Source organism: Rhinatrema bivittatum, chromosome 2 (assembly GCF_901001135.1).
Source record: "Rhinatrema bivittatum chromosome 2, aRhiBiv1.1, whole genome shotgun sequence".
Taxonomy (NCBI): Eukaryota; Metazoa; Chordata; class Amphibia; order Gymnophiona; family Rhinatrematidae; genus Rhinatrema; species Rhinatrema bivittatum.
In genome coordinates, this window is record NC_042616.1 from 215,511,849 (window position 1) to 215,530,119 (window position 18,271).

Sequence of the window (18,271 nt, forward strand, 5' to 3'; positions counted from 1 at the left end):
TAAGAAAGATGAAGTTTAGTTTGGAGATAAGTTGGCTCAAATCTGCCAAGCTTCAGGATTGACATAGCATACTTTTAGGAGCTGTTGCCACATAGGCTGCAAAGTAAGTGCACAAGGAAGTCAGGTACCCCATGGACCGGTTTTGAGAAAAAAAAAATAAATCCCCTGAACTGATATTTTCCTGCAGTCCGTCCTTGGGCCAGGGGCAGATGTGACGTTGCAAGGTCTCTGGTTACTGGTGGGGTGGGGGTTTATTTGGGAGTGTTCCTCTCTAGATTGGTACTCTGTATGTGGTTCAAGTAAAATATCCGGACCTTCATGATTAAAACAAATGGTAACATACTGTAAATTGTACAATTAAAACCCAGTCACAAGACCTGTCTTGTTCAGCCTGCTGCCACTCCGAGCACTTTATAATGTCACAGTGAAGACATGGTCCTAGTTCTACAAGTTATTTAGTACCATCTGATACACCCAAATTATGCAACATAAGCGAGCCACCTTATTAAAGCATTTCAGAGAGGGGGGGGGGCCAGCAGCCGAGTATAAGCTGCTGCACGTTGCCTGTGCGCAGTGCACTGCTGTGCATGCAACAAGCTGACTTGGTGCACCCATGGCCATGCTCTTCACTTGCGTATGTGCTGCACACATCCCACTGACCCTGTGCGAATGAGGAAGCCTAGAGTTTATACATTTTGCTAACTTCTTTCTATGCTGTTCGTCAGCTGGGAGATTAGAAGTCGGCTTTGTTATGACACACAAGCTTGACTGGCTATTCAGTTTTTATTTGTGACCAACAGTATTGCAGATGCTCAGATGTGTCCGTGTATCTCTGCACTGTGCTTGTGCCATGGTGTCTGAGCCTCCCCCACTCCACTTTAGTTTCTTCCTCTGAAGGGTAGGGCCCCAGTGAGTATAGGGCCAGGGTTGGTCTTCCCACCCGCCATGCCCTCGGGCTGGTCCTTAATTCAGACATCTTGCCCGTCTTGCCGGCAATTGGGTAACCCTCATTAAGTAAAATGGGCATACGTTAAACACATGATTTGAAACTTGCACTCTGTTTTATATACCTTTTATGCAATTGGGAAGACAGAACTGAACATTTTTAAACATTTTATGGATTTTCAGGGAATTGAGGGTGTTTTTATTATTATTATTTTTTTTTTTTTAAAGGACATGAATGAAAACACTGCTTCCTCCATACAGCCCACATCTGAAATATCACAGAGTAATTCCATGAGAGAAATGTGGCAGGACATACTTTCATTGCCAGATCTACAGGTATGTGGACTTTCTTTTAAAATGTCTCTCTATTTATATGCCGTTCTGAAAAGACTATCACAACAGTTTATAGTGCATAACCAAACAATAGATAAGATATAAAATGAAGAATACAAGATAAAACGTATTGGACTAAATCCATATAAAATACAATATTAAAATCAGTAGACTAATATAAAAGTGCAAGTCATTAGAATAATTCTTGGATATTGGTGTTATCCTCTTATCTTCACTAATCTATCTCAGAGTTCCACTTTGCTAGCGTGTAGCCAGATGGAGTCAGGGACCAATGGGTTTTGCTCCCCTGCCAGCAGATGGAAACAGTCAGATTTCAAAGCTGATGTCACCCTAGATGCCACCCCTGCATTGACCTCAGCCCTTCAGTATTCTCCGTCTCCAGCAGATGGATGTACCTCTCCCTGTGGGGATGATTGTACTTTTGGAAAGAGAAATTCTACATTTAAATTGGAGAAAATAATCGAGCCCCGCTCACCTGCGGTAATACCTAAAGGTCCCTCCCCCAGTTGAGAATCCTGCGGCTATTTCCGAGATCCCTCAGAGGCGTGCTTTGGTCTGGTAGCCGGTTCCCAGCGTGGACTTTGCTGCTTGTGCAGCTGAAAGGCAGCGGGTGCAAGAAGCCAATTGCAGTGGTAAAGGCCAAAGCCCTCTCCTCCCACAGCTGGAGTCAGTCTCTGTACTCAGCCAGTAAGTGCTGAGCCTAGGTAAGTTGTTTTTTTTTTTTTTTTGTTTTGTTTTGTTTTAATTTACCGATTCAGAGACAATTGGAATTTTTGGTAGGTTTTCCTCTGGTCTCCGTGCTCGGCGTGCCGTACAGACGACATTCTTGCTCCTGTGGGCTAGGCCCTGCTTTAGGCTTGGTCAGCACACCGCGTGGTAGGCCAAGTTGGTGCTTGCAGTACATCCCTTCACGAGACGTCTATATGCACAGTACATCGGCTCTGTGCACGCAACGTTGGCGCATATACGTACAAACACAACTGTGAAAGCATGCGATACAGGAAGAGTGTGCATGGGCTGAGCATGTGCCTCACTGCGTGCCATTTAGACGCTCATATTTTGGGCACATAAATTTAAGCGTGAGCCGATTTGAACACACAGTTACCGTCGCCAGTGGCACCAGCAACCAAGAAACATAAGCACCTTACTCTCTGTGCTTCTTGTCATATTAGGGCAGGGGTCGGGAACCTTTTTGGCTGAGAGAGCCATGAACGCCACATATTTTAAAATGTAATTCCGTGAGAGCCATACTAACTACAACCCCCCACCCTCCTGACCTCCCCAAGACCTACCAAATTAATTTACTACAACCCCACCCTCCTGACCCCCCCCCCCCCCAAGACCTGCCAAAAGTCCCTGGTGGTCCAGCGGGGGTCCAGGGCTCGCAGACAAATCTTTAATAAAAAAGTAAAAATCTAACAAAACCCCCCACCCTCCTGACGCCCCCCAAGACCTCCAAAATTAATTTACTACAACCCCCCACCCTCCTGATGCCCCCCAAGACCTCCAAAATTAATTTACTACAACCCCCATCTTCCTGACGCCCCCCAAGACCTCCAGAATTAATTTACTACAACCCCCCACCCTCCTGACCCCCCCAAGACCTGCTAAAAGTCCCTGGTGGTCCAGCGGGGGTCCAGGAGCGATCTCCTGGACTTGGGCTGTCGGCTGCCAGTAGTCAAAATGGCGCCGACGGCTCTTTGCCCTCACTCTGTCACTGGGGTCGACCAATGGCGGCGGTAGCCCCTGTGACAGAGTAAGGGCAAAGGGCCGTCGACGCCATTTTGATTACTGGCAGCCGACAGCCCAAGTCCAGGAGATCGCTCCCGGACCACTCCTGGACCCCCGCTGGACCACCAGGGACTTTTAGCAGGTCTTGGGGGGTCAGGAGGGTGGGGGGTTTTGTTAGATTTTTACTTTTTTATTAAAGATTTGTCTGCGAGCCAGATGCAGCCATCAAAAGAGCCACATCTGGCTCGCGAGCCATAGGTTCCCGACCCCTGTATTAGGGCTTCACAGCCTGACCTGGATTCCAATTTTGTGTTAGCACTGTGAAAAGCCCAAGGGGAGTTGGCCTCCACAGACTTTGCTAAGCCCGGCTCCTCCCATTCAATGATAGGTTGGTCACAGCCTTAACTGGAAGTACTCTGGATCAGAGTACCCACTTGACTGAGTCATCCATGGGAGAGGGAAACTCAACTGGACCTACCCCAGTTTCCCTAGGCTAGGCATGGACCCGGAGGCCTTTTCTTGGGTAGAATTTTTCCAGGGGCTACAAGCCTTTGTATAGGCACAGTCTACTACCTCATTTGCCCTGTCTGGATAGAACATCAGCCAGCAGTCCCTCCCTCTCCCAGACCTATTGGCAGACCTTGAGACATGCCTCGCCTGTCCAAGGGCATCCCTAGTAGGGACCCTTATGGCACAGACGAAGAGGAGGAGCCAGATCCCTTGGAAAAAGGGGAAATTCCCTCCAGGTTGGAACCATATTGAACCATGTTGTGGTTCTGTCATATAGACTAATTGCCAGCACTGGTTTCCCAGACCCTGAAGACACTGGGAGTTCTTGGGGCGGACTCTGATAGAACCAAAGAAGAATCTCATTCTGATTTCTCTGCGGAAAGCCTCTTGCTACTTTCCGGTACTGGAAGCCATTCAGGAGTTGATTGACCTGGAATGGGTTGCTCCAGAAGCAAGTTTTAAAGGGGGCCGAGCATTAGAAGCTCTACACCCACTGGACCCAGCAGTGAGAAAGTGTTTGCGTTTCCCTAAAGTGGATGCACTGGTCTGCGCAGTCTCTAAGCGAACAACTATCCCAATGGAAGGAGGAGCGGCCTTAATGGATTCACATGATAGGCGGATGGAGTCCATCCTTAAGCAAGCCTTTGACGCAATAGCAGTGACCTTACAGATTACTTGTTGTGCCCTGGTAGCTCGTTCGTGCCTGCTTCTCTCTCAGGAGGTGGATGATTTGGGGGTGAAGAGACGGCTGAGGGGGGATATGATAGAGGTGTTTAAAATCATGAGAGGTCTAGAACGGGTAGATGTGAATCAGTTATTTACTCTTTCAGATAATAGAAAGACTAGGGGGCACTCCATGAAGTTAGCATGGGGCACATTTAAAACTAATCGGAGAAAGTTCTTTTTCACTCAATGCACAATTAAACTCTGGAATTTGTTGCCAGAGGATGTGGTTAGTGCAGTTAGTATAGCTGTGTTTAAAAAGGATTGGATAAGTTCTTGGAGGAGAAGTCCATTACCTGCTATTAATTAAGTTGACAGAAAATAGCCACTGCTATTACTAGCAAAGTAACATGGAATAGACTTAGTTTTTGGGTACTTGCCAGGTTCTTATGGTCTGGATTGGTCACTGTTGGAAACAGGATGCTGGGCTTGATGGACCCTTGGTCTGACCCAGTATGGCATGTTCTTATGTAATCCCAGAGTTGCTATGGAACCTGCCGCCTTCTTTTTAGCAGATGCGGGCTCTGATTTAGCCCTTACTTCAGCCAGAGGAGTGGACTCGATAGTAGCGGCCAGAATACAGCTATGGCTGCGGAATTGGTCAGCCGACAACCTCCAAGGCCAACCTTACAAAGATGCCCTTTAAAGGATCACTCCTATTCGGAAACGAATTGGAAAAACTGGCCAGTAAATGGAGCGAATCTCCAGTTTCCTAGCGTGTAGCAGGTGGACTCATGACCAATGGGTATAATGTACTCCTGATAGCAGTTAGGAGACTGAGTCAAATTTCAATCTGACATCAGCCTACATATACCCGTGCAGGAAGCTTAGCTCTTCAGTATTTCTCCTTCTCCTAAGTAGTTAGGGACACTACACACACTTGCACAGTGTGAGAAAATCCAAACCAAAGAAAGAAATCTTACTTATTTATTTATTTAACTTCTTTTACTATACCGATACTCAAGACCAGGTCTTATCGTACCGGTTTACAATAGAACAGGGGGAAACCAATTAACATCTAGATCGAAAGTAAAGTTACATTAAACAGGGAAACAAGACGAGTCCCGCTCTCCTGCGGTGATACCTAAGGGTCCCTCCCCCAGTCGAGAATTCCTGAGGTGATTTCCGAGATCCCTCAGAGGCAAGCCTTGGGCCGGTAGCCGGTTCCCGGCATGGACTTAGCCCCCAGCGTGGCTTAGAGGCAGCGGGTGCAATACAGAGCGCGGCGGTGAAGGTATTTTCCCTCTCTCCCCACAGCCGGAGACCGCCCAGCACGAGACAGGGAAGCACTGAGACAAGGTAAGGTAGAAAACTTTCTTAAAGTCTCCGGTCTCCGAGGCTCAGATAGCTGCACAGATCATCCTTCCGGTGTCTGTTACATTGGGTTGAGCAGCTTCGTCTGGGCTCGACCCCCGATCCGGTGCGAGGGTCCACACTCGTAGAGACCCTCCGGGGGGGGGGGGGTCACCATTTGCCTGCGTGGTCATCTGTGCCATTGCCCCCCTTGATCATCGTATTGTCAGTATAACTGAGCCGTACGCACAGCGAGCCGGGCGCACAAAGGATTTGTGTGCACAGCGGTGCGTGCATCTGTGCTGTGCGCACAGCGGCGTGCGCATCCCCGCTAAAGGCATAAATAGTGGTCCGTGCGCACAACTAAGTCTCCCGGCGTGCGGCACACAGACTAGTTTTAAGCCACTCCACGCGCACAAATTATGGCACTGCCGGCCATGAAAGCCAAGGGACAAGCCCTCTGCCCAACCTGCCACCTGAGAGCTGTACAACCTGAAGTGGCCTCTGCCCTATGCCTGCAGTGCAAAGAGACTCAGTGGGAACCGAAGCAAGGCCCCTTCTAGCCAGTAGAGGAATCCGGCTCCAGCAACGATAGTACCCCGGACCTCTGTATCTCTGACTCGGCCCCTCCTCAGATGGGCTCCTCGGGGAAACTCCAGTGGATTCCATTTGGACCCAGGGACTTTTTCCTGGTTGGAATTCTTCAAAGGGCTACAAACCTTTGTCCAGGCACAGTCAGTGCCACCTGCAACACAGCTGCAGTCTCCACCAGAAGCACAAGGCCTTCCAAGCCCCTCTCGGCCCCCCCCCCCCCCCCCGAGATGTGCCACAGCCGGGCAAAAGCTTCCCCTTAGGGGACACAGACACCTCGGGGGAATTGCGTGATTCCCTGGAGGGAAGGGGAAATCCCTCCAGGGATGGAACCATACCGAACCATGATGCGGTTCTTCTCCAAAGACGAGCTGCCAGATCTCATGTCTCTGAGCCTGAAGGCGTTGGCCATTCCTGGCACAAGTTCCACAGAGGACCCAAAGACTAATCCAGTTCTGGTCGGTCTCAGTCAGGCCTCATGCTATTTTCCAATGCTGCAGGCCGTACAACAACTGAATAACCTGGAATGGAATGCCCTGGAGGCCAGCTTCAAGGAGGACAGGCCCTAGAAGCCCTATTCCCCCTGGAGCCCACGGCCAAAGAGCTCCTAGGGTTTCCAAAAGTGGACACCATGGTCTGCACGATCTCAAGGCACACTACCATCCCAATCGAAAGAGACGCTGCACTCAAGGATGCTCAGGACAGACGTCAGGAATCCATCCTTAAACAGTCATTTCATGTCGCAGCAATGACCCTGCAAATCACCTCCTGCTGCGCCGTGGTGATACGTGCCTGCTTGCTCCTCTCCAGGGACGCAACCACTTCCGCCGAAACATTAGAACCAGCGATATCTTTCCTAACGGATGCAACCTCAGATCTGGTGCGCACCTCAGCCAGGGGCATCTCATCCATAGTGGCAGCCAGAAGGCAGCTATGGCTCCGAAATTGGTCAGCCGACGCAACCTCCAAGACTAAACTCACGAGAATGCCTTTTAAAGGATCCCTCCTGTTCGTAAGCGAACTGGAGAAGTTAGCCAGCAAATGGGGCGAATCCCCGGTCCCTCAGTTACCGGAGGACAGGAACAAAAGAACCCAGCGCTCCTCTCTCGAAGAACCAAGGGCAGAGGAGCCCAGCATTTTAGACCGTATAAAAACACATACCAAGCACCTTGCCCCGCAGGCAGGGCCCAGTCCTTTTGTAACAGGCACAACAAGAGGGGAGCTATCTCAGTTACAGGCCCCGACCGCAACCCACAATGATAATCAACAGACCCGTCCACAGGAAGAAGCCATAGGGGGCAGACTTACCCTCTTCTACCAAAGGTGGGTCGAGATAACGTCGGACAAGTGGGTCCTAACCATCATTCGAGAGGGATACTACCTGGACTTCCACAGCATTCCTCCAGACAAATTTGTGAGATCGCCGTGCCACTCCCTCTCCAAGAGGACGGCAGTGGAAACCATACTGACAAAACTACTCAGCCTAAAGGTGATAACCTCGGTGCCTACGCACCAACAAAAACTGGTCACTATTCCATCTATTTTACTGTCTCCAAGAGGGAGGGAATGTTCCAGCCCATCCTGGACCTCAAGACAGTCAGTCGCCACCTGAAGGTACCACACTTCCACATGGAAACCCTACACTCAGTCATAAGGGCAGTACAACCGGGAGAATTCCTGACTTCACTGGATCTATCCGAAGCCTATCTCCACATCCCGGTCCACTATGACCATCAGTGCTTTCTACGCTTTGCGATACTGGACCATCATTACCAGTTCTGGGTGCTACCCTTCGGACTAGCTACTGCTCCTCGGACGTTCACCAAAATCATGGTGGTAGTGGCGGTGACACTGAAGAAAGAAGGATTCCTCGTACATCCGCATCTGGGCGATTGGCTGATCAGGGCAAAATTTCCAGAGGAAAGTTACCAGGCGACCACCAGAGTCAAGAATCTACTGCAGAATCTTGGGTGGGTCGTCAACACAGCCAAAAGCTGCTTGCAGCCCTCCCAATCGCTAGAGTACTTGGGAGTCCGGTTCGACACCAAACAAGACGAGGTCGTTCTTCCCCCACAAGGAGAAGGAAACTGATGGACCAGTTGCGAAAACTGTTGAACTATGTTTGCCCCAAGATATGGGACTACCTCCAGTCCTCGGTCTCATGACATCAACCCTAGAAATTGTCCCATGGGCAAGGGCCCACATGCGCACACTTCAACGTTCCCTACTGTCACGATGGAATCCGATGTACCAGAACTAATCCGTTAGCCTCCAGCTACCGGCAGAGGTCAGGATCCAGTTCCAATGGTGGCTACAGGAAGACTGTCTGAGCAAGGGAGTAAGACTGTCCCCACCGACCTGGATCTTGCTCACCACGGATGCAAGCCTGCGAGGGTGGGGAGTCCACTGCCAGGAGCTGATGGCCCAGAAGCAATGGAACCAGGAAGAGTCGGGATGGAACATAAACAGACTGGAAGCCCGAGCAGTCAGGCTAGCCTGCCTACAATTCAGTCACAGACTCCGGGGCAAATCTCAGTCATGTCGGGACAACGCCACAACAGTTGCTTACATCAACTGCCAGGGAGGAACCAGAAGCCAACAGGTGTCCCTGGAAATAGATCCCCTAATGGCATGGGTGGAAGCAAACCTGCAAGGGATCTCAGCCACCCACATCGTGGGAAAAGACAATGTCACTGCGGACTACCTCAGCAGAGAGAGTATAGACCCAGGGGAATGGATGCTGTCGACCACAGCCTTCCAGTTGATAGTAAACTGCTGGGGAACCCCAGCCATGGATCTCCTGGCAACCCAGTCCTACGCCCAAGTTCTTCAGCCGCAGACGAAAACCGCAATCCCGGGGAATCAATACCCTCGTCCAGACCTGGCCACAGGAAGACCTGCTGTACGCCTTTCCCTCATGGCCACTACTGGGTGGGATCATCCGCAAGATAGAATACCACAGGGGGGCTAGTACTTCTAGTGGCCCCAGACTGGCCAAGAAGGCCATGGTACATGGATATGTGAAGACTTCTTGCAGGGAACCTTCTGTGCTTACCTCCACACAGGGATCTTCTCCGGCAAGGACCGATCCTCCACAAAGACCAGACTCTATTCTCTCTTATGGTCTGGCCATTGAGAGGACGTGCCTGACAGAACGGATACTCTAAGGCAGTGATTGACACCTTGCTCCGAGCACACAAGTTCTCCACATCTCTAGCTTACATACAAATATGGAGATTTTTCGAAGCCTGGTGTGAAGATATTGAGATTCTTCCGTGGACAGTCAAAATCTCCATGATCCTGGAATTTCTACAGGACTGTTTGAAGAAGGGGTTTTCTCAACTCCCTCAAGGTTCAGGTGGCCACGCTGGCCTGCTTCAGAGCCAAAGTGGACAGCATCAGTCTTATCAACCCATTCAGATGTTTCCCGCTTCCTAAGAGGGGTCAAACAAATCCCACCACCATTAAAGTGACCTGTGCCCCTATGGAATCTCAATCTAGTACTAGACTTCCTAGCAGGAGCTTCCTTCAGATCTACGGGCGGTCTGTCACCACGGCCACTGACCTCGAAGACTGCATTCCTAGTGGCAATATGTTCAGCCCATCGCATCTCCGAGCTTCAAGCCCTATCCTGTCGAGAACCGTTCTTCAGGTTCATACCGGGATCTATACTACTACACACGGTCCCCTCTTTTCTTCCAAAGGTGGTTTCTCAATTTCATCTAAACCAAACCATATCTCTACCTTCTCCAGACAAACATAAGGACTCTGAAGACTCACGCCGCCTTCGCCACCTAAACGTCGGCAGACTCCTAGTCCGATACCTGGAAAGATCGGAATCTGTACGAAAGACTGACCACCTATTCATCCTTCACAGCGGGAAGAAACAAGGGGAAGTGTCCTCGCGGGCAACCATAGCCCGCTGGATCAAAGAAGTAATTAAGGTGGCCTGCGTAGAGGCAAGGAAGCCTCCGCCTTTACAAGTCAAGGCCCATTCCACAAGGGCCCAAGCAGTGTCCTGGGCAGAAACCAAAATGCTGTCACCTGCCGTGATCTGTTGGGCAGCAACGTGGTCCTCTATACATACCTTCTCCAGGTTCCTACCGCAGGGATGTCCAGGCCCGGGAGGACTCCTCATTTGCAGGGGCAGTACTAAGTGGGCCACGGGCAGCCTCCCACTCGGTTCGGGAGTAGCTTTTGTACATCCTATTGGTCCTGAGTCCATCTGCTACACGCTAGGAAATGGAGAAATTACTTACCTGATAATTTTGTTTTCCTTAGTGTAGACAGATGGACTCAGCATCCCGCCCACGGCTGCCCCAAAATCAGGAAACCTCTGGTGACAATCCCTGAGAGCAAGACAAGCATGGGTAAGCCAGGCATTACCCCTAGTTCAAGACACCCATAGTTGCCGGGTGTCGGCGTTTTTCAGTTGAGTGCACTGGCTGTCTCCAATTTGGAAATAAATTGAACCAGTCCTAGTTAATCAAGTTAGCCAAGTTAATCAAGTTATTAAAACACACATATCCACAATTGCTTTTCGAGGAGAATTCTGAAGAGCTAAGCTTCCTTCATGGGTATATGTAGGCTGACGTCAGATTGAAATCTGACTCAGTCTCCCAACTGCTATCAGGAGTACACTATACCCATTGGTCCTGAGTCCATCTGTCTACACTAAGGAAAACAAAATTATCAGGTAAGTAATTTCTCCATTCCTCGGCTATCGGAAGGTAGGAAGAAGCAGTTGCAGCACCCCTCGCCTATGAGGAGCCAGTCCAGTGGCTCCCAACGTTTTCTCCCCTACAGAAACTCGACATTTCAGAGGTCTTGGCCCTTTGGGAGATCTCTGTCCTTTTGTAGTCCATAGCCCAAGAGAGGGTTGGGTTTCGGTTCGTCCCAAACTTCCCAATGAAATTTTACCAATCCATCTTCGGAACGAGGAGAGGGGGGGTGGTTTGACTGTCTGTCTCTTACCACTAGTGGGTCGAGATCACTTCAGACAAATGGGTACTGGAAGTCATACGAGAAGGATATATGCTGGAATTTCACAGCATTCCTCGGGACATATTCATGCTGTCTCCTTGCCACTTCCAGCACAAAAAGCAGGCATTGGAGATTACTCTTTTAAGGCTCCTCAGGATGAGAGCGGTAATCCCAGTACCTATGTCCCAGGAAAATTTAATCACTCTTAAAACGCACCTAGTACATATAACTTTTTAGGTATGCCCTGTTGCCATACTCAAAATTAATGTGCCAATTGGCACGTCAATAAATTTGTTAAGAGTGCAGAGGATGGTTTCATACGTTTGTCAATTGGCAACCCCTCTGTGCCTTACTTTTTAAACCATTAACTCACCCTCCGACCTCCCTTTCTTTTATTTCAAATGTATATTGAGAGATAGGCAACAAGGTTACCCCCGTTTCTTTGTTTAAGCTTGCCTTTTATTTGAATTTATATCCATATGTATCTTCGTGTGCTACCGCACTTCTTATTTATTAAACAGTCAGAAAACTAACCACATTTTACTTAGCTTTAAAATGTCCTAATGTTCATCCATTTGAAGAATCCGACTTGCGCAAGTTTCGGCACCGAATGCCTTCTTCAGGGATTATCTCCCCCTTATTTTTATTTTTATTTTTTATAAAATCCACAAGCAGTGTTTTACGCGTTCTGCCACAGAATGCGAAAGACCAGGCCAAGCACCGCTGTAAACAGTCACCGGTCGCCATCGATGCACGGCCCTGGATCCAGTGCAGCATTGGCGGCCGCTGTGCCACCACCAAAGCAACCCCCTTGGTGAAGAGGCATCGTCGTCTATCAGACCCAGGAGTCCAGGCGTTCCCCCACCGATATCAGTCGTGAGCACAGAGGAGGAGGCTCTGGTGACTCTTCTTCCTCCTCCTCCGTCCACCGGACTTTCAGGAGGAGTTGGACCACAGGGTTCAGATGGCAGTGCTCCGAGCCCTGCAGGGTATCGAATCACCACTGGCACCGGTCCCCATGCCGGTGCCAGAGCCGTGCTGCCTCTACTAGTGCCCCTGCTAGAGCGTCTGGCTGTCCTCTTAGGCATCCTTCTGATGCAGCTGGTGCCCAGAGAACCCTCTGTTCCTCAGCAGCCACTGATACCCTCCTCTGGAGTGATACCCATTGTTGGGTCGTCCAAGGAGGAAGACTTGTGACCACCGGCGCTTTCAGAACCACTGGTCCTGAGGCTAGACTTTCCTGAACCTGTCCCGAGACCCTCGAGGATCTCTGTGTCATTAATCCCCTTGGGGCCATCAATGCCCTTGGGGCTGTTGGGTCCTCAATGCCCTTGGTGCCCAAACCAAGAGGCTTGGGCAAAGACCATCCACACCCGGTCCCCAGGGGACCTAAGCAAGGAAGAGGCCCCGAATGACCCTTGGGAGGACAATACCTCTGACTCCTCTTCAGAGGCCTTCGAAGATATCCTTTCAGAGTCCTCTCTGGAGATGAGAGGCGTATATCTCCCCTGGAGGATCATTCCTTTGCGGGCTTTGTCCGGGCTATGGATGAGGCGTTCCCTTTCAGCTCTTCACGGAAGAGGATGCCCGCTACAAAATGCTGGAGGTCCTCCAGTTTGTGGATGCCCCAAAGGAAATAGTAGCTGTCCCAGTTCATGATATATTTACGGATCTCCTCCTAAGGATCGGGGAACATCCAGTGTCCGTCCCCCTGGTTAATCAAAAAACAGACGCTATTTACCTGGTCCAACAGGTGAGAGGTGCCATCTCCCACAACAGTCTGTTGTGGCAGAGTCTGCCCTTACCAACAACTCTCGCACCCGTGTCTCTGCCCCCCCCCCCCCCCCCCAGGGAGAGAGCACAGGGCGTTGTACTCCTTGGGTAGGAAGGTATTTCAGGGCACTATGCTTATCACCCGTATCGCCTCCTACCAACTATATGACCCAGTACAACTGGAACCTGTGGAAGCAGGTCCAGGAGCTGTCGGAGCGCCTGCCTCAACAGCAACAAGAGGTGTTCTCGGCAGTAGTACAGCAGGATCTGGAGGCGGGAAAACACAAAGCAAGATCCACCTACGATGTATTTGAAACAGAAGTGAGGGTGGCTGCGGCGGGTATCGGCACCCGCAGGATGGCCTGGCTCCTTGCCTCAGACCTTCGACCAGAGGTCCAAGAAAAGCTGGCAGATCTGCCCTGTATGGGTGAGAATCTCTTCGGGGATAAGGTCAGGGACGCGGTGGCTCAATTAAAGAGCTACCATGAGACCTTTCAGCATCTATCTGCTAGTGCTTCCGACCTGCTATCCTCTGTCAGGTCATTTTATTGTCATAGAAAATACTATCCTCCTGCCTTGCGGGCTCGCACGTCCCACACTAGTGCCAGAAATCATTCCCATCAGCAGCAGACCCCCAGACCTCAACCAGCCCCCCAGCAAAGCCTTTCCACAGGGTTTTGACTGGGAACGAAGGAATGCGTGTCAGATTCCCGGAACCTCTGCATCCTGTCCCCCGGTCGGAGGCAGGCTGCATCAGTTTGCGCACCACTGGTCCCATGTCACGTCGGACCAGTGGGTTCTCTCCATCGTTTGCCAAGAGTACCGGCTGAACTTCAGGGATGTCCCTGTGGACTCTCCCCCACATCCATCATGGGTTTCGTTCACGCCTCAGGAAATACTTCTAACAGCTGGAGCGGTAGAACCTGTCCCCCTCCACCAGCAGGGCCAGGGGTTCTACTCTCAGCATTTCCTAATACCAAAGAGATCTGGGGGCCTCGCCCTGAGAGCCTTGATCAAATTCCTTCAAAGAGAGGTTCAAGATGGTCCCTTTGGGCACCCTGATCCCACTCCTAAGAAAAGGAGACTGGCTCTGCTCCCTTAACTTAAAAGATGCCTACGCCCACATTGCTATTTTCCCGGGTTACAGGAAGTATCTTCGCTTTGTGGTGGGAATGGATCGCTTCCAGTATCTGGTGTTGCCATTCGGCCTTGTCAGCCCCCCCCCCCCCCCACCCGGGTCTTCACCAAGTGCCTGGTAGTGGTAGGGGCACGCATTTGACGTCAGGGAGTGCATGTATTCCCCTGCTTAGATGACTGGCTGGTCAAAAGTGCCACTCAGCAGGGGCGCTGCGCTCCTTACGTCTGACCATCCAGGTATTGCAATTTCTGGGGTTTGTCATCAATTACCCTAAGTCCCATCTCAGCCCATCATTACACCTGGACTTCATTGGCGCCAGGTTGGACATGATTCAAGCCAGGGCTTTTCTACTCCGCGATCGGGCTCTTGCCCTATTGTCTCTGGTGATCTTGGTGCGCAGCCAGCAGTAGGTTTCAGCTTGTCTGCTGCTTCATCTTTTGGGTCACATCGCTGCATCTGTTCATGTCATCTCCTTAGCCCGCCTGTGCGTGCGCAGGGCGTAATGGACCTTGTAGTCACAGTAGCAGCAGGCGTCCCAGGATCTCGGGACATGTGTCCATGTCACACTGCCTCTCAGAGTCTCTCTGTCCTGGTGGGGAGGATCTGTCTTAACCTGGAGCAGGGGATCCATTTTCAGGGTTCCCCGCCTCAGGTGGTGCTCAACACCAGTGCCTCCCCCCTGGGTTGATGGGCGCATGTGGATGACCTCCATACACAGGATCGATGGACAGCTCAGGAAGCTCTGTCAGATCAACTTCCTGGAGCTTTGGGCGTTTCGAGACCATTTGTCCCACAAGGCGATCCTGATTCGGACAGGAAATCAGGTAGCAATGTGGTATATCAACAAGCAGGGAGGCACTGGGTTGTTCCTCCTCTGTCAGGAGGCGGTACAAATTTGGTTCTGGGCTCTGTCGCAGGGCATGCTTCTGAGAGCAATATACCTTGATGGAGTGGAGAATGTGGTGGTGGACTGTCTGAGTCGAGCGTTCCAACCCTACGACTGGTCGCTGGACCCAGCAGTGGCGGCCCGGATCTTCTGCCAGTGGGGAACTCCGGGCGTGGGTCTCTTTGCCTCCCCCCTACAACTGCAATGTGAGCAAATTCTGCTTCCTGTTCTGGACAGACTGACTTCCAGTCTCTGTTGCCTTTGCCCATCATTGGGGCAACTGTCTTCTGTATGCGTATCATCCACTTCTGTTGGTCATGAAGACTGAAGCTCCAACAGGACCAGGGGACCATGATCCTGGTAGCTCCTTATTGGCCAAGACAGGCCTGGTTCCCGCTCCTGTGGGACCTGTCAGTCAGAGATCCCATCAGTCTGGGGACTTCGCCTGATCTGATCACACAGAATCGAGGCAGACTGCGCCATCCGAACCCCTGGGCATTAGCCTTGATGGCCTGGATATTGAGCGCCTAGTACTGCAGCCCCGGGACCTCCCTGACGACATGTCTCAAATGCTGGTAGCTTCCAGGAAGCCTTCCACCAGAAAATCTTACCACCTGAAATGGAGGAGTTTCTCCGTCTGGTGCGAGGGTCATGGCTTGGATCCATTTGCCTGCCCCACTCTGAAGTTGCTGGACTATCTGTGGTACCTCTCTGAGGCAGGATTGAAAACCAACTCTGTCAGGGTGCACACGAGTGCCATCAGCACGTACCATCAAGGTGTCGCTGGTACGCCCATTTCTGTCTAGCCCATTTTGGGGTGATTTCTGTGGGGCTTGCTTCAGCTGAAGCCTCCCCTTCAGCCTCCTGTGGTGTCCTGGGACCTCAATATAGTGTTGGCATGGCTTATGTATGAGCCCTTGCGCTCCTTCAATCTTAAGTTCCTAACCTGGAAGGTTCTTTTCCGGTGGCGGTTACTTCGACACACAAGGTTAGTGAGCTACAGGCATTGGTTACCTATCCACCCTACGTGAAATTCTTTTGTGATAGGGTAGTTCCTGCCTAAGGTGGTGACTAATTTCAATCTTAATCAGGCTATCATTCTGTCCATCTTTTTTCTGAGGCCCCATTCTCACCAAGGCAAACAGCCTTGCACAGCTTGGACTGCAAGAGGGCTTTAGCTTTCTATCTCAAGTGCGCAGCAGGCCACAGGCAGTCCACGCAACTCTTTATATCCTTAGACAGGAACAGGCTGGGTGTTAGGGTGGGCAAACAAACTCTGTCCAACTGGCTAGTGGATTGTATCTCCTTCTGCTATGCACAGGCGGGCCTTCAGCTTGGAGGCTGAGTAAAGGCTCACTCTGTGAGAGCCATGGCAGCATCTGTTGCCCACTTGCAAACGGTTCCCATTGCCAAAATCTGCAAGGCCGCAACATGGAGTTTCCTACACAAGTTCGCTGCCCACTACTCGCTGAACAAGGAAGGTTGACATGACAGTAGCTTCAGCCAATCTGTCCTTCGCAACCTCTTCCAGGCTTAAAACCCAACTGTCCCTGCCTAGGGCCATGGTTCAAGTTCAGGCCTAACAATGAGACATTTGAACGACAAAACATGCAACATGGTGACCAACTCAATAGTATTTTGCTTCTGCTTTTGGTTCTTTCTTATTTGTGATTATTCACCAATTGCTGTCACCCTCCTGAAACGCTTGCTGAAATAGCCATGTTTTAACTTTTTTTCTAAATGTTTTTCTGTTTGGCTCTAGCCGAATGTCAACCGGTAATTTATTCCAAATTTTTGGTGCAGCAAGAGACAAAGCTCTTTCTCTTACTGAGGTTAATTTTGCAGAAATCATTGTCTTTTTTTCATAAGTAGGCTTGCTTCCATTTTGAGTTCTTGGAGTTAGTGCTGTTTTGGTATGGCAGGTTGCTATATAGGTTCTGAATGATTTTTGCAAATACCTGGTAACAAAAGGAATTTGTCATTGTTGCTGAGGTGCCAACTGAATTTGATTTTTTTTTTTTTGTATGGTAAGTAGTAAGGGGAAACATCCAAATTGAGTTCAGCCCAGCAAGACATTTCAGAAATTACTTTTAGCCAATACGGTATGAATTTATTTTCATTTCTAAATTTCTGGTGTATATCTTTTTGCACAGTCTACTGCAAAAATCGAAGACATAGTTATGATTTCTGAAACATATTTGTATTACTACTTAAAAGTAAGATGTCCAGTTATGTGTTTGTATGAGATTGTTGAGAGGGGTAATGGTGGGGGTCGTCATAACTGTTGAGTTTATCATAATCATCTTGGGATGTGGAGGAGGAAAGCTTGCCTTATTCCCTTGCATTGGCCCTGATTAAAAGCTATTTTGTTTTAATTGTGGCCCTTTTCAATTTGTAAAATTCTCCCCAGAAAACAAAAGCTTAAATAACTTGCTTAGTAACTTTGTATTGCTGAAAATTATGGAAATAGGCATTTAAGTAACATGTGCAGATTAAATTTTCCAAATGCAGTTTCACATGGAATCCTACTGTGATGGGTCGCGCTTAGATTTCAAAGGAGCTGCCCAGGCTGGCAGCTTTAGAATGGAGTGTTTGCTCTGCTTTGAAGCTGAATGACCATTGACTTCTTCCTTGTGGCTGTCCGTTCCTTTTCTTACAGGTTCAGGATGAGCCTCCCATGTTTTGAAATGGTACTTTCCTTGGTTTTAATGCCTCTTTTGTTCTCCTTCAGGTACTTCATATGCTTCATGGTTAGGGATATCCTTCTGGTTGTGAGCCCACTGGGAATAGGGAAATACCTACAATATCTGAATGTAATCCGTTTTGAAGTATCTGAAAAGGCAGAATAAAATCAAATAAATATATGAGCCTGCAGTGTTTCTCCTAGGATCGATTTTCATCTTAAGAGGCTCATTTGGCATTCTGTTGTGTTTTTAAGCTTTGCAGACTCCTGTCACAGGTCTGAACATGCATTTTCCAGGTTTCTCTTCTTGAATTTACCCTAAATTTCTCCACCCATGTGGTGCATTCCTCAGTGGGTTATTGCCATCTGAGGACCTGCATTAAATATGAAGCCCGTTCACTTGGCTTCATATTTAATGTAGTACTTACTCTCCCTCAATTTTGGTAGCCTCTCTTTCATAACTCAAAGGTGCCTGGGATCCAGCCCAAGTCAAAAGTTGCATTTTGATATTTCCATTGGTATTCACAGGTACTGGTGGCACAAGTTCCTCTGTTACACTGTGTTTAATGTAGCACAAAGATGAGCTTCAGTGCCTTTGGTTGTCTTCAGCTCAGCAGCCCCTCACTGTTGATCTTTTCATCCATGTCTCAAGACTTTCATG

At 49.7% G+C, this 18,271-nt stretch overlaps 1 protein-coding gene across 1 annotated transcript in view; it reads left to right on the forward strand.

Annotated features, from left to right (window-relative positions):
- The window catches only part of NFE2L3 (nuclear factor, erythroid 2 like 3), a 94,722-nt gene that overhangs the window by 73,410 nt on the left and 3,041 nt on the right, over positions 1–18,271 (forward strand). Inside the window, exon 4 of the mRNA XM_029589138.1 lies at positions 1,174–1,281. Coding sequence (XP_029444998.1) covers positions 1,174–1,281 — 108 coding nt within the window. The remainder of the gene's footprint in view (positions 1–1,173; positions 1,282–18,271) is intronic.